The 24270-nt window shown below is 39.7% G+C and overlaps 1 protein-coding gene across 1 annotated transcript in view; it reads left to right on the top strand.

The window, feature by feature from the left end:
* The first annotated feature begins 1607 nt into the window (after nt 1-1607).
* Nucleotides 1608-24270, top strand: part of LDAH (lipid droplet associated hydrolase) — a 122611-nt gene continuing 99948 nt past the window's right edge. The window contains exons 1-2 of the mRNA XM_021525335.2: nt 1608-1734; nt 15628-15786. Coding sequence (XP_021381010.1) covers nt 15633-15786 — 154 coding nt within the window. The 5' untranslated portion in view covers nt 1608-1734; nt 15628-15632. The remainder of the gene's footprint in view (nt 1735-15627; nt 15787-24270) is intronic.

Below are 24270 nucleotides of genomic sequence, written 5' to 3'. Positions count from 1 at the left end.
GAAATGTCTCTTCCAACATGTCTACCCAAAAAGCAGCATTTTAGTATGACAACCTCCTTGAGCTCCTCCCTGAGAAGCATGGGGTTTAGTTTATTCATTACATCTTTGAGTTCCTTTCACACCTTACCTAGCAGGTGTGCAGACTCTGTATCAGGTTCCTGGTGCTTAGGAAATATTTACTGCTACTTTTATTATTTTCACAGAATCACAGAATCAATTAGGTTGGAAAACACCTCTGAGATCACTGAGTCCAACCTATGATCTAACAGCAGCATGTCAAATCAGCTATGGCACAGAGTGTCTTGCCCAGTCTTTCCGTAATCACCTCCAGGGATGGTGACTCCACGACCTCCCTGGACAGCCCATTCTGAGGTCCAATCATCCTTTCTGTGAAGAATTTCTACCTAACGTCCAAACTAATCTTCCCCTGGCACAGCTCAAGACTATGTCCTCCTGTCCTGATGCTAGTTGCATGGTGTTCTTTTGAAAGTTTATCCTCAAAACATTTTTTAATTTTTTTTTTTTTTTTTTGGAGTGGGGAGGAATGTGTGTGCTTTATGCTACAGCCCAGGTGCTCTGGTCCAGTTTCCTCACTTAGATGCAACTAAGGGAAACATCCTTGGGGGTGCTGGATGACAGATGGGTCAATATGATCCAGGAATATGCCCAGGTGGCCAAAGAAGGTCAATGGCATCTTGGCCCATATCAAGAACAGTGTTGCCAGCCAGACTTGGCTCTGGTGAGGCTGCACCTCCAGTAGTCTGCTCAGTTTTGGGTCCCTGATTTTAAAAAGGTCATTGATGTGCTAGAGTGTTTTCAGAGAAGAGCAACAAGGCTCATCACTGAAAGGTCCAGAAAACATTATGAGGTATGCCTTATGAGGAACAGCTGAGGGAGCTCAGGGGGGAACCTCCTTGCTCTCTAAAACCACCTGACAGAAGGTGGTGGTCTCTTTTGCCATACATACAGCAAGAGGACCAGACGAAATGGCTTTAAACAGGGTGGGGAGATTCAGATTATATTCTAGGAAAAAAATTCACTGTTAAGAGTGGTCAGACATTGGATTAGGCTACCCAGGGAGGTGATGGAGTCACCACCGTAGGGGGTGTTTAAGAGGTGTCTGGATCTGGTGCTGGGTTGGTGTGGTTTAGTGGTTTTGGGGTTGCAGCAGCAGCACAGGCTGATGGTTGGACCGCATGATTCAGCCTTGGTGATTCTACAATGCTAGCCTTCAAACATGCTGAAGGGTAAGCCTGCACTTCACTACCCCTTTCTCTACCATTTTCTCTGTCACTCCAGCTCATTTTCCTCTTTCAAAACTACTTATTCCTTTTCTCCTTTGCCAGAATTCCCAAAAAACCGTGACCTGTGAGAAAGAGTGAATAACAGGCAGGAGGAAAACCCCGAAACGCGCGTCCCGGGACGACCTCCCCTCTGGCTCCTGCCATTCGCAAGCGGGGGGCAGGCTCTCGAGCCCGGGCGAGCAGGGCTGGGCAGGCAGGGTTGGGCAGGCAGGGCTGGGCAGGCAGGGCTGTGCGGAAGCCGGTCCCCGCCCCAGGGGGTCGCAGCCGCCGCCCTCACGGCGCGGGCGGCGGGAGGCGGGCCGGGCCCGCCCTCAGCGCCCCGCGACCCCGGCGGAAGGAGCGGCCCGGCCCCTCCTCGCGGCTGCTTCCGCCCGGTGTCGGCACAGACAGCGCCGGCCGCCGCCGTGCCGGGAGCCTGCCAACGGGGAAGGTAAGTGCCGCAGCCTCCTGCCCTGCCTCCCCTGCCCCTCAAGCCCCTGTGCCGGGTCCGAGAGCCACCCCAGCCCGCGGGCGGTCCCCCCGCCGCAGCCTCGCCCAGCAGGGAGGTGCCGCCGGCCCGGCTGTGTCGGGGTCAGGTCTGTAACAGACCCACCCGTTCCAGCGAGCGCCGCTGGAGATCTCCAGGCGTGCGCCTGAGGGTGGACTGGCACATCCCATGCGGAAAGAAGCCTTGCTCCCTTGACTTGTTTTGTCATGGAGGAGACTTCATGAAACGAGTCCTAAAGTGGTGTCTCCTTTTCCAGAAAATAACTGAGGTGATGCTATTTGTGGTGTTTTTTTCTGTGTGTTAGCGCGTGTTACTGTGAAGCATCTCTCGCAGCTGAGTGATAGTTGTTATCTTGGTGGTGTGTTATAAAACAAGAAACGAAGGAAAAGTCTGTGACCTGAAGGGCCTATAAATAGGCAAAGGGAAAAATAAGATTATAAATTCTTAACAGCTAAAAGCGAGATGAAATTTTTTTAAGTGGAAAGACGTGTATTTTAGTAGAGGAGGTACTGGTTTGGAAAAGCAGGGATCCTGCGGGCTCGCACCCTCTTTTGGGAACCTGCTGTTTGTCAGGTTTGCTGTCACTGCTGGTCCCAGGGCATCATCACTGTCAGAGCCCACCTTCACACCTGTAGTTGCTACACGAGAGAAGAGGTGCCTGTGCCAGACAGGGTGAGCAGCAGGTTCAGGAAGCAAGAAAATGCTGGAATGGAAATGTGTGGTGAAAGAAATTAGGATAATGATGAAGGGCTATTTGCGACATGACAGTTGTTGAGAGCTTTCTTAGTGATAAGTTTTTTGCTGCATTGCAAAAATGAAGAAACAGCTTATTTTCTTGCAACTTAATTGTAATAATAAAGCCTTGAATGGCTTGAATGATGTAGACTCTTATTTTTTTTTAGGTGTTGTATACTCTTGGCCCTCTGGGACCTTATGGTGAAAGTCCATCCACATGGGCCTGTGTCTGAATCTGGATATGAATCTGTATTCTGTGTACCTCAGAGACTAGAAGCCTTCAATTACTAATTATGTAGTTTGCAATACAGCTTTCTATTTTCTTGTGACACTTGCTTACAATGTCAGTAAGGGAAGTGGTCACATGTTTACAGACCTTGGTAAGCGATGACCTGGATAAGCATAAGACTTGATACTTTCCATCGTGGAATTACTACAAGGTTTATATCAGAGCAGTTGAAGTCAGTGTATTTTTTATGAATCTTGGACAGTACCCTAAGCCAATGCCTATGAAAAAAGGCAAGCATGTATGATTCTTCTTTACCTCACTCTGTGAGTGTCCACTTAACTTGCAATAAAGTGCAGTCCAGGAACTTTCTGGAATAGATGTGTTGAGGTCTTAAAGAACTAATGTGGACTTCCCCATCAACTCATCCTTGCCTTTGACCCATAGGTAGCTCTAATTTTCCAAACATCCAGCTTCAACTAGTTCTGCGAGTCAAAAATCCTAACTCACTAACATCTCTTGATTTTCGACACACTCTCTTCTACATAACATCTGTTTCATTTGATTCACAAGGCCAATTACAATAAATTGTATATGTGTAATGGTAAAATTTCCAATATTACTGGCCAATCCAACGAATTTACCAGTAAACTTGACAAGATTTACCCTACAGCTTCCTAATTGCACTGTTTTCAGTGCTGTTTTTTGTTTTGTATTGATAGCTTTGATTTCTTTTAAATGAAATTTTATTTTTCCGTTCTTGTGGTTTGTTATAATGAGGGCACCTTGTCTGGAAAAAGGAGTGATCCTGCATCTCTAACGTGGGGGCTTTGCACACTTTCTTGGTCATTGCTACAATATTATGAATGGTAATATCATGTGACAAGGTCTTGCAGGTAGATCCCAGTTCTTAAAACTGGGTTTCTCCCTCCTTAGGTCTTTGCACAGACTCCCATGTGTTGTCTTCGAACAAGGTTCAGACTTGAGAAGTGATACCAGTTTTCATTCTGCACTTCAGCTTTTTATCATTACAACCCTAAACATAAGTAAGCTGTACCCTGTTTCCACGTGTCACTGATATTTTTATACAGTCATTAGTGAAATTCTCTCAGCAGTTTTAGTCCTTGAGAGAGTGTCATGGGGGAATGACACAGGAACAAAACAAATTGAAGGCATTGTATTGTTAGCTCATCAGATGATCACTAAAATAAAGCTTCCTAATTACTTCACTGGTTTTAGAGGAAAGCAGTATTATTTTGTATAACTACATTGCTTCCTTTGATGTGTCTGTAGTGTTAATTTTTTAGCTTTGTTAATTTTTTACAAATAATGCCTAACAGTTTTTATTTACCAATTTAGAGCTAATGTGAAAGGGACTCTTATATGACTTTGACAGAGAATTTTGGATGATGTCTAGGGTTATTTTTATTGAGTAGTAGAATCATAATTTCAAGGTTTCAGCTTTAAAGCATGCTATGTATGTATTTGTACAGAAAACATGTTTGCAGGATATGAAGGACAGGTACTTTTCACTTACTTATTTCAGGCATGCTCTTAATAGCAATGTGGCTGTGTTTTTTTCTGCTCCTGACAAACTGCTGTGTAGAATTCCCAGTGAAATGTTTGAAAACATGGATTCCAGCTTACATGTTGAATGATGACATTTAGATGTTTTGTGAGGCTTGTAAACAGGTTATACTGGGGGAAGTAAATTATTCTGGTAAAAGAATATTCATAATAGGAAAAAAAAAACCATGTAATATGAAATGTCTGAGCTTAAAGAACAATTAGTCGTGAAACAAATAGAAGTTTTTACACTGAATACAAGCCTGACTACATAGTCACTGGTGAAATGAATGAGAACTACTTGTTTAGATTGCTGGGGTTGCACAACCACCTCATGTAGTGTGACAGCACCTTGCTACCAAATGTTAGGTAATCCTGATGTGCCAGAACAATGTCTAACCAGCAATGCTACAACTTCAGGTTTAGCAGGGTTTCTTTCATCACTATCCTTGTTTCTTTCTTCAGTATCTTTGCTTCCTCCTGCTGCTACCATGCTGTTCACTGGAGTCTTTCCTTTTTCCATCTCATCTCTGGCTTCTGTTTAGATTCTGTTACCACTTTCCTTTGTTTAGACCAACTCTTCATTCAAATCTGTAGTTTAAAAAAGAAAACACTTGTGATACAAACTTTTTGCGGAGTCTGACACCTCACATTTTACCTCATGAAAGAAATTGTAACACTGATCTGGAATGAGTATCAGATGATAGCTGGAATCTTATTTGAAGCTGTGATGAGCACAGGCTTTGTCCCTGTATGTATTTGTTCAAAGCCATGAGTTATCAGATTTAGCAGAGTTATCTTGATGGGAGCAGCTGGGCAATTGTGCAAAATGCTGTAATAGAGTTAACTTCAGGTGTTACTGGTGCGATGAGGAACAAGCTGCAGTTTTTCCCAGCGTGGTGAATGGTCTTTGGATCCTCTTGTGACTAGAACTGTAGGTCTGCATGTCAGAGCACTGGCATGTGCAGGCCATCCTGCAGCACTGGTTGTGGAGAAACCTTCTGGCTCCCACACCACTGTGTCCAGCCTGGCTGTTCAGTTCCCTGTCCTGCCCTCCTGATGAGCAGAACCAGTGCTTCTTACTTGGAAGGACTCGGACTCCAGGCCTCATATCAGTAGTACAATTAAATTGCTGTAATGACTCAGAAAGGGACCTAATACTGGTGTTACTCATGTCTTCTGATCACTGGTTCTCCTGTTTGACTTCTGTGTCCTTTGCACAGAGCTTCACGCAGTCTGCTTCAGTTTGTTTTCATGTCTCTGCTTGCAGTGCATTCCTAACCTGTTCAGGTGAGTGGATGAGTATCAGAATGTACAGCTGCTGCAGGAAGCATGAGGAGGTGGTAAGCAGCAAGCAGGGGTTGAGGGGTTACTGGGGAATGCAGCTGTGACTAGTAAGTTGATCTACTGTGAGTCGATGGAATTTTGACTAATTCTTTTATGTCTTCATTAGAAAGCAAGAAAACCAGCAGCAGCTGGAGAGCTAAGCTGAAGGTGGGATAAACAGTTGGTGTAAGAACATATGCAAGTTGAAATAATAAAACGGGCAGAAAAAGATGTTTTGAATTTGGAGCATATTTTAGGTTTCAGGAGAATAACTAACATGGAAATATGGAAGAAACAAAGAAAAAAGGGATAGTTTCGTGGGGAGATTTATGCTGAACAGCATAGGAAAGGAAGGGGGAACCCAAATCAAGGGCAGTGTGATGCTAATTGTACTTGTGGACTTTTCTTTTAAATTTAACATCAGCTTCTTGCTCTATTCATTATGCTCTTTGAACTTTGCATTACTTGACAAGATAAAAGAAAGAATGATGCTCTCCATGAAGTACTGAATCTTATTCTGATAGGAAGTGGAAAATAAGTTATTGAACATAAGGTGAAATAGATTTGCTTTTTCCTGCTTTTGCCTGTTATTATTGCTGCTGAAAGATGGATGTTTCTTCAAATGCTTAACTTCTGGGAGCTGTGGTTTAAGGGAATATGCAGGTTGCTGTTACTTTAAATTGTTGCATTTTTATGTTTCATTGAATGTTGGACGTATTACTTAAACATCTGTCCAATAGAAATGTGGCAGCTGTAGTTCTTTTGATGTAGGAGAAGAAATAAGAGTATAGAACATAAGGTTGAAGAGCCAAATAGGTTTTTGGTGTTTTTCTTTTCAAAAGTTCTCTTTTTCCCTAGGGATAGTAGGAACTACATGGTAAAGAAGCATAATCTTTGTTTAGTGACCAAGTGTTTTTTTCCCAAATTCTTAGACCACAAGCAGACTTGTATATGTTTCCTCTCCCTCAGTGCTATTTTCACTTTTTTCTTGTCCACGTGTCCTTGATAATCTATTTCTTCACTCTTTTTTTTTTTTAGCATATTTTGATACTTCTCTATCTCCTTTGAAGCAATACCCTGCGAATGGCCATGTCTTCTTCCCTAAAATTCACATAACCGTTCACTTTTGAGCATGCTTTTGTTTGTACGGTGATTTGTGCTGAAGTGTAGAGACCAGGGATATTTCTTCTCTCTGTATCCAAACATAAGCATGATGGGTTCTTGTTCACGAAAAATAGCATGCTCACCTCTAACTTCAGCAAAGTTTTATCCCGGTCTGTAATCATGGTGTTGCATTTCAGTTTTGCCCACTGCTTCCGAAAATACTGATGTTCAACATAATTCTAATAAACAAATCACATGCTTTGCAAACTTTACTGTATTTGTGACAATTTTCTCATGCTATCCATTCCAAAGCGATTTATTCTCCCTTTGACTTTCTAATGCAATGGACAGCTCCGAAAGTTTATTTACAAGATTCTCTTGACATGAGTCTGCTGTGTCTTTGAAACTTGTTTGTCAGAAGAGACCTGGCATAGATTTTTTTCCCCCCTGGAAACCTTTCTTACCATGTAGACATTGTACTTCAGCAGCAGCTTTTTATGTTCTTTCATGTAGATACTCTATTTGACTGAGGTTTTGCTAACATTGCAGTTTAGTCTCAGAATATAAAGTATATTTATTATAACTACATGTTATTCATGCCTACCACCCTCTGTTTAGTCCCCTGTGCGATTTAAGTTTTAAAAGCCCCGTTTTCTCTCTTTAATGCAGTATTTGCAGGGAAAGCAGTCTTTGAAAGTTACTTTACTTCACCCATAAATTTCAGTAGTGTGTACAAATGAACAGCTTGTTCTTCCTTTGAGACTAAAAGGTTTCCCAAAATCCTACCTTCTGTTCTGGAAAATGTTTCGTATTACACCAAATGAGGCCATCCTATTTGCTTTCATGTAAATGAAATCAACATGACTTCTTTGAGTAGATTTATTTCTTTGAGAAGCAGCTTTCTTGCTCATTTTGTTTAGGTCATGGACATTCTTTTTATCATCAGGCATGCGAAATGACTGAGAAATTGGGAATTTGCTGGGAGAATAGCTACCACTTTCTTGTAATCTGTGGGATTGCCAACCTTAATTATGCTTATGAAGTTACTTTAAGAAATACGAACCAAGACAAAAAACTTGTACTTGTTCAGGGTCGTTTTCATGTTGGTAGCTCTCAACAGTTCACAAACAGGTTGCTTCTGAAAAAGTGAAAGTTACCATCTTGGTGTGATTAAATCTAATAGCAAGATGTGATGTGTAGGACCTCTTCCACTGTATCCTGAAATGTGTTTGATAAAACATACTCCAATTTTAGAAAGTCATGTCTTTATTCTTTTGGATACATTTGTGGTCTCTGGTATTGTGTGAAGCCTCAGGGACCCTCGGCCACACCAGGGTAACTTCTCAGGGTTTCCTCTATGTTCACTCTGACTCCAGTGCTCTGTGTTTAACCAAGTGTTAAACTGCAATGGCAAATAAGGAGTTTTGATCTAGCTGATAACAAAGGGCATGGACTCTGCTCTTGGAGCACTGGGCAAGCATAGCTGGGTTTTGTGACCTTTGTTAAGCTGGAGGCCTGTGTTTGCCAAATGAGAAAGAGACCAGGCATCGAACTTAAAGCGTGGTTGCCAGAGGTGTAGCGAAACATAACTGCTTGCTGACTGTTAAGTGCTGTAGACCACCAGTTGATGCTTTCAAAAGTGTGGCTACTTTCATAAAGGTTTCATAAAGGTGTGCCTGATCCCCATGGAAGTCTTTCATTTGCTTTTTTACCTTCTTGAGAATAGTGAGGAAGTCAAGGCCACAAGAGTACTGTAGTAGTTACATTATGATAATTAACAGAAGCTCTTTTTTTTTTTTAAGTCATTAGTATATGTTGAGCTTCTCAAAGCTAAAACTTGCAGTGACATATAAAGATTGATTAAAAGTTGTGGTGGGCCTTCCTAATCCATTTCCCCAGCTTTTTCATCATCTTATCTGTTGAATAATTTTGTGCCAGACAAATGTATCAGTGTGGGATTTGAAACTATTTTCTGATTTCTTGATTCCCTATCTCCAAAACTCTTTGAAATTATTCATTTCAGAGCAAAGTGCCTTGTTGGAATAAGGTTAGTGGACAATCCATCTGTTCCTGATTTGAGTCCTCAAATGGATCTTTCCAAGATCACAATTTTTTGATTTGCAAGTCCTGTCTGCTTTGATGAATAGCTGTCTCAGTAATTGCTTTTATAATGTTTAGCAGTGACATGTACACCTTGTCTGATACAAAATGGATTCCCAGAAACTATTTTCCCTGCATCTCTAATGTGGGGGCTTTGCACACTTTCTTGGTCATTGCTACAATATTATGAATGGTAATATCATGTGACAAGGTCTTGCAGGTAGATCCCAGTTCTTAAAACTGGGTTTCTCCCTCCTTAGGTCTTTGCACAGACTCCCATGTGTTGTCTTCGAACAAGGTTCATTCAGACTTGAGAAGTGATACCAGTTTTCATTCTGCACTTCAGCTTTTTATCATTACAACCCTAAACATAAGTAAGCTGTACCCTGTTTCCACGTGTCACTGATATTTTTATACAGTCATTAGTGAAATTCTCTCAGCAGTTTTAGTCCTTGAGGGAGTGTCATGGGGGAATGACACAGGAACAAAACAAATTGAAGGCATTGTATTGTTAGCTCATCAGATGATCACTAAAATAAAGCTTCCTAATTACTTCACTGGTTTTAGAGGAAAGCAGTATTATTTTGTATAACTACATTACTTCCTTTGTGTCTGTAGTGTTAATTTTTTAGCTTTGTTAATTTTTTACAAATAATGCCTAACAGTTTTTATTTACCAATTTAAAGCTAATGTGAAAGGGACTCTTATATGACTTTGACAGAGAATTGTGCTGGAAAGTACAATGAAGAAATGTTTCATTTTTATGTGCTACTGACTGCTGCTGTTTTTCTTACACAGAATTGGTCAAGATTTGTGACTGAAGTCACAACAGCTTGCAAAGTCTTTGGCCTGTGTTTATTGTTTTTCCTGAGAAAATCTGGCATCCATTGTTTGTTTTTTGTCCAGATAAATCTTTGATGAGATCTGGGCATCGTATTGTACCTCATCTCTCACATCATGAAATCCCCACTTCCCTTGTTCCTCTTTGCAGTGTTCTTACCAGGTCGGTCTGTCCCTTTCTAGTTCCTGGCTATGAGAATGTAGTTTCCAGTCTGCAGATCAAAGAGCTTATGTCAGGTCTGGATGATTCTCCTGTGGGAATAATGTATAAATTGTCAGAGCCTTAGTGTAGAAGGCAGCTAAAGGAATCTTGCTATTTTTCTAGTTATTCTTTTACATTCTAGTGTTGAATTCAGTCACATAAAATCACCATTAGAGCAGGGTTTATTTTTATTTAACCTGGTACAGCTAATCAATAGAATACATCTACTTCAGTTTCCTATATTTTTAAGGGACTGGTCTAGTTTAGATTCCTTTTCTCTGACCTAAACACTTAGTTATTGTAATGGGCTGTGTTCATGAGACTCTGCATTTACTAAGGTACTAGAAAACTTGAGAGCCTTGTTTTACCTTCAGCTTTATTTTTTCTGCTGTTTTAGGGCCATAAAAATTGTGAACTGTTGATTTGTGGAGAACTCTGGAGAAAACTTAGACCTTCTTTCTGTTGAGATCAAAATTACGATTTTGTCCAGCTGAGTCTTAAAAACCTCCAAGAAACATTCTGCTGCTTCATAGCAATCATCCATTGCCTTCTTAGCAAGTAGATTTTATGATGCCTTTGAATGTCAAGACACAACTTGTGGCTGTTACCTCTTGTTTTACCATCTTCTATTGCAAAGAAAGGTTTGGCTATGTTGCTTTTGCAGGTCTCCTTCAAATAGCTCTAAGTTGCTATTTGATTACAGCATGGGAGACTGAAAGAGCGTCTTTATAAAGCTTTTCCTTTAGCTTAGTTATGTACTCAACCCTCCCAAGTTTCCTTGTGTTCTTGATGTGGTGGGATTGAATGGAGCTGGGCTCAGGATTGATGGTATGTTTCTGATGAACATCCTGAGTTTTACAGACTCCAGTATTGACCCAAGATTACTTGACAGATGGCAGACAGTAGTAGTTGATTATCTTTTAAGCTTGTTCAGTTACTTTTCAAGCTATGCAAGTCAGTTTATTCAGCCTGCATTTCCTTGGCCTAGAAAGCAGAATGCAGTGGGAGACAGTGCCAATATTCTTAATAAGGCAGTGTGTATATTTACATATTTTCTTTCGGTGTGCATTTACTTATTTTCTTTCATTATTCTAGCCAGGTATTTTCTAATTGAGGGCAGTTGCATTCCTTGAGCATGGTTTGCTCATGACAGACTGGCCTCTTGTTCTGATTAACATCTCTTCCTTTATGTGATCAGAAAAACTTACACAATACATGCTCCTGTGATTTTTCCTGGGAGTCAGCTGAGCTAGATCTGCCTATAGAGCCTTGGGTGCTCTTTGTTGCCTTTTCTGCTGGAAAATGGCTTTGATTTTGAATACCTTTTCATTCTTAACGACCTTTGCTGATTTACAGTGGGTTTTGATAAACAGTGTCCTTGTAATTGGCACTTTATGGTGTATCTAGTCCAGTCTCATGAATTTATATGCTTTGTATGTTTTCCTAACTTTGTAGGTTATCCCTAAGACGTAGTCCAGGTCCTTTCTCAAAAAGGTCAAAGCAGGTCAGGTTGCTGAAAGCATTGTCTAGTTGGAGATTGTCCTGCCTTTCAGGGCAACTTGCATTATTTGAGAGTCTAATTGTGCATGTGGGTGAAACCTTTGTTACTAGAATTTCCTTCACTGCAACTTTTGACTGTTTTTCCTTGTCCTTTGGACATATGTCACATGCTTCAGCATCCATATAAGCTAATTGGCTTTCTCTAGTATATTGATTTCTTGCTTGTCTGAGAAGTCCAAAACTAGGCACAGTTCTCCAGATGCAGTCTTTCCAATGCCAAGCAGCAGAAGATAAAACCATTCCAAGATTGCAGGCTATTCCTTGTGCAGCCTTGTTGGTTACAGAGGCTCATTACTGACTCATTTTCAGCTTGCTAATAATTTGTGTCTGTTTTGGAAAGCCACTTCCTAGCTTTTGAGCCCCCAGCCTGTGTTGCTGCATTGGGTTGCTGAACTCTTGGTATGGGACTTTCTATTTACCCTTGGCTTTTATGTAGTTCCCACCTTTCCAGCCTGTCAGGGTCCATTTGGATTAGCAGCCCTGCCCTCCAGTGTTTCAGCTGGTTTGTCTTCCTCCCTGACATTTTGCAGGACCCTTCTGAGAGTGGCTCCTGTCCTGTGTGCAGGCGTTCAGTGGAGACATTGGACACTAGTGCCCAATACTCATCCTTGAAAGATATCGCTGGTACATTAATGCTTGTTTCATGTTCTTGGGTACAACACTGAGTGGGATTTCTAATTTTGTTTTATATAACTTTCTGTGCACTGAGGTGAGGTTGACTGGCCTAGAGCTCCCTGGGCACTCTAACATTGGCATGGTGGTTGGTTTTTTTTTCAGTTTCTGGACATGTTTTCCAATCATAGAATTGTTAAGGTTGAAAAAGATCTCTAAGATCATCAAGTCTGACTGTTAACTCAGCATTTCCATGTTCATCACTAAACTGTGTCTCCAAGGGCCACATCTGCACATTTTTTAACACTTCCAGGAATTCTACCACTCTCCTGGGTAGCTTTTTCCAATGTCATTCTGACTTAGCAGAAAAGATAGAGTGGCATCACAGTAGCCTTGGCCATGGACACCTTGGAGTGTGTCTCTTATGATTTTGTGGAGCTTTTTTATGTCAAATGTGCTGCAGGGGTCCTTTCTCGTTTATTTTGGTTTCACCACTGTTTTATGCAAGTTACCTTTGCCCTTGTGGTTGCCATTGCATCTGTCACTACAGCATCATGCTTCAGAATAGGTTGGTGTACCTGATGCATGATGTTTGTCTTGGCTTGTGATTGAGCAGTTTATATGCCAGGTATCAATTTACTTACTCTGAATACATTGCATTGTGCTAATCTGAGTTTGTGATAACTCTTATTGAACACTCTTTAAGTGTTGATCAAATTTTGTTATTTCCAAGGTATCTTGTAAAATGTCAAGTCTAAATAATAGTGTAGGATGGAGCAGTTAAAATACGTTATCAGGAAAGAGGCATAAATAATTAGCCAGATGCTTGCAAAGTTCACTTAGCTTTACTGTCAGCATTTTACTTTGGGGTCAATCGAACCAAAGATGATAAGAATTGGTCCTATGGCAGAGGTAATCTGCCCTATTTGAATAACTGTTTCCAGATATTCCTGTCTGAAAAAATGGCTGTGGGTGGCTTCTGGATCAGTAGAGAGACACCTAAATACATCTGTTGGTTTGCAAGTGCACGTGTATGTCTTCATGTTTTTACTATAGTTTTTACTAACCAGGAAAGGATTTTTCTAATCTGGAGGTGGCAACCATGAAACTGATCCCACGACTATTCCCATAATCAATTAATGTACTGACACCTCAGGCTTTGTATCCTGTAATAGGAGTTTGTTTTCTGGTCAACACCTGCGTCAAGGGTGTGTTAATCTAGAGCTAAAGCCCCGCAAATCAAAGCCCATATTTCGATATTCTAACAGAAATTTTGATACTAGATTAAGCACTCTTGACAGAAGCTGAATTTCTTGTAATACTTTTCCTGCATTTGATTAGAGAATTTTTGTGCGGGGATTGAAGAGAAGGAAGCAAATACTGCTTGGGATGTAATAAGGTCTGATTTCCTAGGTAGATGTATATCTTTGAGTCTTGTTACTTTCCTCCATGATAACTTGTGAAACTCCCACCAGTCAAGTTTGTCCTTCTGTCTCCTCAGGATTCTTGGAGCTCTCCCTGTGGGCTGACAGGGCCAGTGGGAGCCTCATCTCTCAAAACATCTGCCTGTTAAATCTGTTTGGAAATTGATAGACCATCTTATGGTATTTCTAGAGGAAATGCAGGCAATTTGTGCCGAAGATAGATACCTGTAATAGAATTACTGTTCTTCAAAGCTTCATTTAGGAAGGAGGAAGGAGATCCAGAGGTATTTTTGGCTATTACTGATTTCAACTTGAAACAGGTCTGAATAGTATTCTGGGAGAATATCCACTATCTTTTCCCTGTTTTTCTCTTCTGTCAATTTTTATTACCAAAGGCCATAAAGTCGCAAATTAAAAACCGAACAGTAAATAAATAAAAATCCCTCAGATACTACATAGAGCTAGTACAAAGAAACCATTTGGGATTGTCTCGGCCAGTTTTTCAGATAACCATTTCTTCTCTAGTGTACAGCCTTCCTTTCAGGTACTGCAACACTGTGTTTTTGAAATTAGAACTTAAGTTAAAGACTGGACCAAAGCTACAACAACAGGTCTGTGTGAACCTGAAAATCCTCCCACGCCAGTCCAGAATGTATTGCTGAGTTTTCTGTTCTCATTGCTTAACTTCTGACCTTAATGTTGCAATTACCTCTTTTGAATAAAGAGTTGTCAGTGAGATTTCCATTTAGATTTGTTGTGTGAAATCAATTTAGAATGAAAATATGCATCAGATTTTATTGGTTCATGAACAGAAACTGTGTCCAAAACCTACTTTTTTGAGTAAGAACTAATTGCTTTTGCTTCTTGGATTGTAAACACCTCAGAAAAGGGGTGACAATGCTCACTGTAGTTGTTGATGTAACTGGATTTGTTAGTTGTTGATGTAACTGTTCTTGGCTTCTTTCAGCTTTAAATAATGAAGAAATACAAGCAGGGGTAATGCATTAAAAATGTACCTCTTTATAGTTTGATAGAATTAACTTTACTGACATTACAGTCACTGCAAGTTAGATAATAACATGGCAAACAATGAAGTAGTAAAGGTGCCTGCATTATCGTTAATATAACTTTTTTATGGGGATGCTGGGGTGAAATGGGAAGATGGAGGTACAAGGTTTCATCCAGAAAATTGTGCTGTAATTGACAGTATTAACACTTCTCCCTTCCCTCCAGAAGTGTTTTCTATTTGTACTATATTCAGTTTTTTTCAAGGTGGTACTTGATTGTTCAAAGCAAAATATTTTGTCTTTTCTGCATTGGTTGTTCTTTACCTTAAACCTTTCAAACTCCCAGATTAAAACTGGGGAAAGTAAAGAAATATTGTTTCTTCACATGTACTTTTCTTATGTTGTCAAGTGTCATTACGTAAAATTTCAGTCAGATATGTTCCTTTTAAGTTGTGTAGCACTGAGAATTTTTCAGTGACTATTAGTGAGAGTAGTGGCCCCCACTTAATAGCGTGGCAGACCTTGTATATCTTTCAGGCTTTGGTTTACATGCCTGAAATTTCACAAGCTAGGAAATAGAATTTGTGTCCTTGTACTCAAAAATGAATGGTCCTTTTTCACTAAGCAAAAATAGTTGAAAGGCTTAGTGTTATTTTTAACTATGCTTTTGGTGGTTAAAGCTCATGATGTTATGCTGCAATATCCAGTTTTTTTACGATGCACACAGAACTTGCAAAGACATTCATGCACTAGTTCTGTTTGGTATTTTTTTCATTTGTTTGCCTTCAAGCAGGTTTCAGATTAATCTTTTCAGTGGACAGTATGAACAAGAAATTTAAAATTATTTGCCTTTAAGGTAGAATAGAGCTTATTGTCCAGTTCATCATTGTGTATTTCTGTGACAGAAACTGAAAGCTGCTTTCTCTCATACAGTAGCAACATGGATCACCTTCTACAGCCCCTTCAAACATCAAATACTCAACTGGGCCTCAGATTACTGGATATGACAGCTGTTGTGGGTGGGATGGTTTGGCTGGGGTTTTTTTTGCAGTTATTCTGGGGGAAATCATAATAGCAAAGAGACAGCTCTATAAGTATTGTCCTGTTGTAACGGTGTCTTATTCTGCTCAACAGCAAACATGAGGTCGGGGTCAGAAGAGCCAGTCCCCTTACATGAAGAATTTATCTACTGTTGTGGAGCTGCTACCCATGTGTTAAAGTGTGGGCCCTGGAAAGACCTCTCAAAAGATGAAAGTAAAAATCTACCCAGGCTCTTGTTCATGATTATTCCTGGTAAGGGTCTTTTTTTGTTTAAGTCTAGAAGTTTGTTGATTGAAAGAGGTATGTCCCGTTTCATTTTCAAAAATCTCAGTATGTAAGTATGCACATGGCCAAAAATCAATAATATTGCAGTGGTGAAGTTTCTTTGTTACATTAGATTTCTACTGCTACCTTTATTTTTGACAGTGCCAGAAGGCAGCATTTAGAAATTAGGATGTCTTACTCATTTTCTTCATGGTGATGGTTTACTGAGAGCATTGTGGGGTTTCATTTGTTTTCATTGCTCTTCTTCCATTTTTCTCTTGCACCTTGAAGTGTTACTGCAATGTCAGCTGTGTGCCAACTGACAGATGAAAGTTACAGTATTTGAGGAAAAATTCTAGATCCAGTTGTTTCTTTAAGTTGATTGTTTTTAACAGTAAAAGTTTTTTAATTTAGATTTTTGCACATGAATTTTTATGCTGACCTTCTTGAACTCAGTGAGTATTGTACAGTTCTTCATTATGTTTAAATGTGGCTGTCTTAAAATGAGAGCTCTAAAGGTGCATTTGGCATATGTTAAAATTAATGAAGAAGTCCTAATTTCATTGAGGTCTACCAATGAACTGTAGGAATTCTGTCTTTAGCAAAATTAGAGCTTGAACGCACTCAAGCACAAATGCTGTGACTCTTTCACCACCTTACAGTTTGCAGATTTTTAATGCTTTCTATTGTTTATTTGAATGTATTGGATACTGTTTTTTCTCCCAGAATGAGTGGTGCAAATAGTGACTTTTCTGAGTATCCACAACTTCGGTTCACTGTTAGTGTTCCTAGTTGCTGTTTATGGGACTGTGTGTGGCTTGGTTTTTACTTAGTGGTGAAAGAGAATGCAGGTGCAATTTTTCAGGGTTTTTTTTCAATGTTTTGGAAGGTCCATGGGATACTTTATGTTAGTTTCCTTGGGCACAGTAATTTTATTCCTTTGTCTCCAGGAGCTGAATAGTAACTTTCTAAGCCAGTGACAATGAAGTTTAAATTATTTTCTTAACTGAAAAGTAGAAGCCTTCTGTGAGTACATCTTGTTTGTTTTGTGGGGAGTAACCTTTTAAACCAAATACACTATGCAGTATCTCTTTAGTACCCCTCTGGAGGTACAAGCCTGATTTCATGCTTTTCAGTTGCTGCTTTCTCTCAGTTAAGGCATTTGTGGAAGGTTTAATTGAACAGCTAAGTTCAGAGTTTCTTTTTCCCACAAATTCTGGAGTTTTCACCTGTCTTCAGACTGATGCCTTCTGCTTGGGGTGATAGTAGAGGCTGTAACGAAGATAAATTTGAAAAGCTAGATTATATCAGTAGAAAGATATGCAGGGGAAGAGCACAAGTAAAACATTAGCATCCAAGGCTTGGTACATCTACTAGGCATGTAATTTATTCTGTTCAAAATGTACCAAGTCACATACATTGCATGGTCTCCATATTCATAATAGGAAACGTTTAATGCAGGAAAATGTAGTGGCAGGGCTACATGGAGCTGGGTTCCTGCAGAACAGTTCTGTGAAGACTCTTTAACAACATCTTAATTAGACAGATGTTCAGGAGTAGACATCAGTGAAATAGTGTGCTTCTGTCATGGTCTTCAGGCTTTTGCAAGCAGGTGATTTATGGTTTTGCTCTTATTTCAGAATTATGTGGGTAACAAGCTGGAAGTTCTCTCACTGTGAAAACACTTTAAAACCTCAGCCACCAGTATAATGCTATCTTCAGGTGCACAAATTCAGTAGTGAATTAAGTTACCCGAGCTTCTTGCTGTGGCTGGCAGGGAGCTTAGTGGGACCTGGCATAACAAAGTGCAGTTTTGCTTCTCATAAAACAAATGGTGGGTTTTTTTGCTACTGTTACATGCCTCATTTTAGCCTTCAAGGATCTGCCAGTGCTAAAAACACAGCCTTAGGAGAGATCTGCACATTTGGGTCATCTGGCAACGTGTTCATGTACCTAAACAGTCAGGATTAGATAGCATTCCCCTTGTGCTTTTGTAACTTCCTGAGTATGAAATGTGGAGCCCTTTTGGAGTCCAGCAATTGTCACACTTCAAAGGCATGTATTCATGGCTGAGATTCTTTTTGGAATGTGGGAAAGAGGGGCAAAAGGACAGCTTGGTACACAAGTCAAGGAAAGCAATATCCATACAAGGGCAGCTCTGACTTTAAAAAAGAAAGCATGCACAGCCAAGTGTTGAGTGATCTGAACTGAAGGTGATTAGTCCTGCTGCATGAGTTACTCTGTTCTGTGCATTAAACTGCTCTGGTACGTACTTTTCCAGTTCTAATGAGATTCAGGCGTATGATTTTGTTAACGTGTGGTCAAACCAAACAGAGTTGTGGGTGGATATTGAGAAAGATGACAAAATTCTCAGCTTCTGCTGGAATCAAATTGTTGCAGGAGATTTGAGAATAAATCCTGTATATTTATTTTCATTTTGTGTTTTAATCTGGTTACTTCAGAACAGGGAGGATTCCTCTCAGGTCCACCTTAGCTTTCTCCCTCTCTGCACTTTAAATAAAAAACAACTCCAAAACATTCTTCTAGTCTGAAATCAATGACTTAAAATGAATCAGGATTCTGCCTCCTGAGAACTGATAACTCACTGTACTTGAAGCAGTTGAAAAACAGAATATGCAGCAGGGTTTAATCTCATTTCACTGCAACAAGCTAATGTGTTTTTTCTGTTAGTGGCAGAGTGAGTGAACTTAAAATTTTAATAATGCTTTACTGTATTAATTGAAACGATTAATTCACACTTGGTTTCATAGCATTTCTTCTTGTGTCCACAAAACCTCTGAATAGGAGTAATAATGTTTTACTAAAGTAATTACTGTGTAGAAGTAATTCTGTCCAGAATATATGTGTATACTTGTTTGACTATCTTAATATGAATTCTTTTCTACTAAAATTGATGAGATTTACTCATGAGAATAACATTAAATGTGAACAGTTGAAGGATCAGACACATGATTTTCTGGATATGTAGGTGTTATGGAAAGGACAGGAATTCCTGTTTTTCCTCTTGTGTCCTAAAGGACTGGTTTTACTTTTACAGTGTTTGTTTAGTATAAAATTAGCAGTGAAATACAAAATCTGCTACAGCAATATTTAACATTGCTTGTGTTCATTGAGAACCATAATCCACAAAGTGTAATGGAATTTTTTTTCTGTTTTAATAGTATCTGTCTATTTGTGGCTGTGTATTTATGAAACATTTAGTCTTGTAAATAAATACTCTACAGAATTTAAAACCACTGTGCTGTTTAGCTCATGACATTTTGCTTTTCATCAAAGTTTCATTGCAGGAGTACATTGGGATACCTTTGTTTCAGGCTTCCTAATTTGTGTTACCATTGCTGTAAACAAGGCAATTTTGCAATTTAAAATCTTGTACTTGGGAAGCATATATAATGTAATTTTTTTTTTTTTTTTTGGTGTGTAAGTCATGTTACACAAGTTTCATTCATTAACATACAGAAATAATTTCAGGATCTGGTTCTCTGGCCTGCATTCAGAGTACTTCCTATGCTTTGCCAAGTTTCTTGATCTGCCTGTTTGCAGTTGAATCACTGCTGGGTTTTTAGATCATGTTACTGTTTACCAACTCATGCTGTCACTTGTGATGTTTAAGGGCTATGAGGACTTCAACAGACACTTTTTTCAAGTATAAAGGTATTTCTTCTGGGCTAATTCTCTGAGTCAAGAATTGCTTATGCACAACAAAAATTGCATGTTTGGATTCTCATCTCCTAGGAGTAGACAGATGTACTTACATCAATAACACTATTTCACTTGAGGACTACTGAACTATTTTTCAGCAATGAAAACAGTGCAAACAATTTGTCTGGATTGTGACAAGTCGTTAGTATATTCTCTCTTGAGATGAGAGTTCCTGTTAGTTTTTAAATCTTTACATTGCCATTCTTAACTGTAACATAGGGACTCCAGAAAGCTTTCCATACATTATCTGCCTTTGTCTTCACCTGCTGTTTTACTTAAGTCATCACCCTCGACACTTGCATAAGAAAAGTTATAATAAGAATCACTGTGTTAAAATACTTCTCAGTAAAACTAGCTGTACAGCCCTGAAGCTTAGTTTCTTTATACTTTGTTTCTTTGGTTCCCACCAAACCAACTTTTTGAAAGTTATTAATTTTTCACTCTGCTCAGCAGTTACTGGAATGAATTGTTCTTCAGAGGGTCTGCTGTCACCACCGAGAACAAGGGGTAAAAGAATCTTATTTCCTCATTCAGCAAACTGTGTAAAGCATGTTTAATTCTCTTCAGTTTGGTTTTAGAATGGGCGTTGATTTATACAAAGTTTATGTGTCTAAATGCCCTTGTTGGTACAAAATTTTCTTATTATAACTTTGTCTGCAACAACTGAATTGGATCTAGTAAGGACTCTCAGTATCAGCAGATGAGCTTGCATTGTGTAGCTTCTGGCAAACTTAGCCAGGATATAATCTGGAATCCTGTATGGAATCTTGGCACCTCATGTGGATGGTTCAGACTGTTTATGTGAAGCAAAATCTGATTTTGGAGCCAAGACCATGGAGTTACTCAAGGAAGGTACTTTATCTTCTCAGACACTACTTTCCAAGTCAGCAGCCAGGGTCTCCTCCCCCAGCACATAGCAGTGTTCACCATTTGCCTTTGAAATGCAGCTGGAGGAAAGGGAATGTTGCTGGCAATGGACAGACATATTAAGAGAAAAATATATTTCTTACCTCCTGGGCAAGGGGAGTTCTGGGTCATTTATGTTCTGTGCCTAAAGTCACTGACTGAGCTCCAGCAGCAGTTCTGTGAACAAAGTTGAGAACCTGTTCTGTCTGAATGCATTAGGCATTTTCCTATTCCTAGTTTTGTGGTTAGTTGTTCTTTTTTTTTTTTTTGAAAGAATAGTCCCAGAGCATCATCCAGGAAAAAAAGACTATACCCATGTGTTCTTTTCAGTTTTGTCACTATCATCAGTATTATGAGAGCTCTTAAGTAGTTTGGTTTGGTTTGTTGGGGGTTTTTTTGTTGGATTTTTGGGGGGTTTTGGGTTTTTTTTTTTTTTTGTTTGTTTTCCTTTTTCTTGGTGGTTTTGGTTTTTTTGTTTGGTTTTTTTGAGGCAGGGTGAGGTGGGGTGAGGCAATCAAACTGAGTCCATGACATGACACCTGGTTTAAAAAGGGACTCTTAAGGCCCAATTTCATAGAGCCTGATTAAACAACTAATTCAGATGCTCAAGAAAGGAGCATAAATTTCTGGGTAGTTCGTAGAACCAGTAGGTAAGGATGGCACTGCAATGAGCATTTCTGCCTACTGAGGGGTTAGGTGGCTGCCCTGAGATGTGAAATCTCCATCTGTGGAGGTAATCAAAACTTGACTGTGTCTGCAGCCTGCTCTGACTCTGCATGAGCAGGGAGGAGCTGGGCTCAGAGATCTTAGATGATCCCTTCCAAATTCAGAGATCCTGCAAATGTGACCCCAGAACTGGCCATCCAGACTCCTTCTCCATGTGTGGATTCTAGTCTTGGTTGATATTGGGGTACTTTCAAAAGATACTAAAGTCTATGGATAATCTTAGGTAAATCTTAAGAATTCTTAAGAATTAGTTGTCCTTTCAAAAGCTGTAGTTTGCTTTCACAGCTGTAATGAACAGTGAAAACCTTAATAATGAAACTGGGTTTGTTAATTGTTGGGAACCAAATAGAATTAAAAATTGACAAGGAATGAAGCATGCTACTTAAATACAGTATAAGCAGAGTATGCCAGAAGAGGGAGCTGTTCTAAAGATTAGAAAAAAACAATAGCGTGTTTTGGCAAAATTACTGCTATAATAGACAGATATACCATACTACAGGCTTCAGACCTCCTCTGAAAGCACAGGTAAGCATTTCTACTGTATTCTTATCAGAAAAAAAAATGTTGTTTTATAAGACTGCGTGACAGTGATTAACCAGTTATGTTAGTTGTTGAGGGTCATACAAATGCCTTTTATTTGCATTAGGAGGAGTGAGATAAAGCAAGTCAAATTAGAGCAGAGAATATAAGATTGGGAGTGCTGGGGCTTCTGTTCCCACCTTTCCATTGGGTTCCTTCTCAGTATATGGCCAATCATCCTCACAAATTGTGTCCTACAGCAGCAAAAAAATCTTCATTCACATTTACAGTATTTGTAAGCATGCAATAACCTAAGCTTCTAAGTTAGCATTCACTTACAATCAGCTAACACCAAGTAAATAAATTAACATAGAAGCACGGCTGCATAGAGTGAGACAACAAATACTTCCTCTCTGGAATGTTTAAATCATTCACCAGCTCCACAGGCAGCTCCACTCTTACTCACTGTGAAAATTTCTTGTGCCAGTGCAGGTATCACCTTCCAGTGTACAGCAGTAAATACCCAAAGGACATGAACGAAAATAAATCATCACATAAAAGTACTTCAGGTCTTTTTTAAAGGAATCATTCATTCAATTTTGGATTTCTGGGGTTGAATTAAGTAATGCTTCTACATGAAATGAGAATTTTTAGGTGAAATTCTAAAAGTGTAACTATATTATGTTGAGAAAAGCTCCAGAGGTCCCCTGTTCATACACTAATTTATACTTTTCTTAGTCCTGTATCACATATTTCTGATGAACTGAAGCTGAGGTTGTTTCTTATGTGGATGTTTTCTATCATATTAGCATTGTGCTTTGTGTGTTTATCTTCACCTACCTCTACTAGTGTCAGGTACAAGGTTTCATGAGTCCTATTGCCTTTCCTCATTTTGATCATACCATCCCAAAGAAATTGTTGCTTCTGTCGTCCATCCTCAGCTGAAACAATACAGCAGAGAAAAAGGAAATTATTAGATGTTCAAAAGTGAAAATGTTGTTATTTAACACATCTGGTCCAGGGAATCAAGTCAAAAATTTTGTTTTATTGGAGTCTTGGCTCTCTTGACAAGGCATGTGGAGGGTTATGGAGCTCAGAATGGCATCTAGTCCAGCTGGCACACTTGAGTCACATGTGGCTGATCAGCAGGAACCAAAAAAAGTCTGAATTTTGCATGTGATTTGTGTCCTTATTATATGCTGTTCATATCCAAACAGCTGAGCAGAATTCCTTCTGTGTATGCACAGATACTCTATTTAGGAATGATTTCTCTTTTACATTTTATCTTAGCGGCAGCATTCACCCATTCTGTGATATTTGCAGTGCTTGAAATTAAACTTAGTTCTGCAAATACTATACTTGACTGGATTATTTACTATTAAACATTGTTCTTTACTGTGTGGAGAGGATGGCTGAGAACCTGCAGTTCTTTCCTTTGGAAAGGAAGAGAAATGCTGGGCTCTTTTATCGTGGCTTCACCTGCAGCATAGGGATTGAAGCAACTACTTGATTTTTGAATGTATTATTTGCCTGCTGGGCTGCTCATTGTAGTGGCTCAGAGAAAACTACCTGGTGTTCCTAAAATTTTCAGGAGTGTCTTTCCCTATATTCCACCTCCCTGTATTATGGTCTTACATGATCAGCATAACATAATCAGAGTCTTCCTGGAAAGTCTCCACCATTACCTGCTTTTATTAGCAGGTAATACTTAAGCAATTGTACCTCTCTTTAGATGGTGGGTGGCTAGTGAAGAGACTAGCCATTCATATAGCTCTGGCCTTCGCACAGTTGTTAGAACCATGAAGTTAGGTATAACACAGATGTTCCTGAGTGTAAAGTAGTGTGGAAGTTAGAAACTGTTTATAGAGTGTTCAATTAAGACTCAACAGACAATGGAAATCCAAGAGATTAGTGCTTGGAGCACTTTAAAAACTCCCTAAGGTCATTATTTTGCAATCCAAAATGTTTGTCAACAATACTGGCATAAGGTATTCCTTTTCCCACCATGCTGTGCCATTCCACCCCTCAGTTATGCCAGAACAATACTTTGAGAGATCATGCTGTGAATTAAATAAATACATACATTTATTTCTGGGGTCTTTTTCCAGCTGGAACTGTTCCCTGTTTGGGTTCACAGCAGGGCCCCCACAGAGTTCTGCCAGTGTAATTCAGGGGCTGGTGAGCCATGGTAGGAGGGTGGGGATGATAGTCAGGGGGGGAAGGTGGGATTTCCTTGAGCTGGATTTGTCACAGGACTTTCTGTTGTTAAATTATGGTGTCAGTCCACAGCACTCAGCACATCCATGAGCTCATATGCTCTGTCTGAGACTTTGGCAGGAGTGGTGCCCCACCAGCCTCTCCAGGTGGTAGTGATTCGCTGAGAATGCCTCTCCCTTGAGGGTTCTGCTTTTGTTTCCACTGCAGCTCCAGCTGAAGCTGCCAGCTCTTTGCATTTGACCCCGAGTTCTCAGAGTCTGATGTCAAGAATTTGTACTTTACATTGTGATGAACCTATTTCTTTTTTTCTGAGTAAAGAAAATGGCTTTCCTACTCTCCAGTAACTGCTATGTGGGATGAAAAAGTCATCACTGAGAACAG

Source organism: Lonchura striata, chromosome 3 (genome assembly GCF_046129695.1).
Source record: "Lonchura striata isolate bLonStr1 chromosome 3, bLonStr1.mat, whole genome shotgun sequence".
Lineage (NCBI taxonomy): Eukaryota > Metazoa > Chordata > Aves > Passeriformes > Estrildidae > Lonchura > Lonchura striata.
This window is presented reverse-complemented; position numbering and strand designations above follow the sequence as displayed.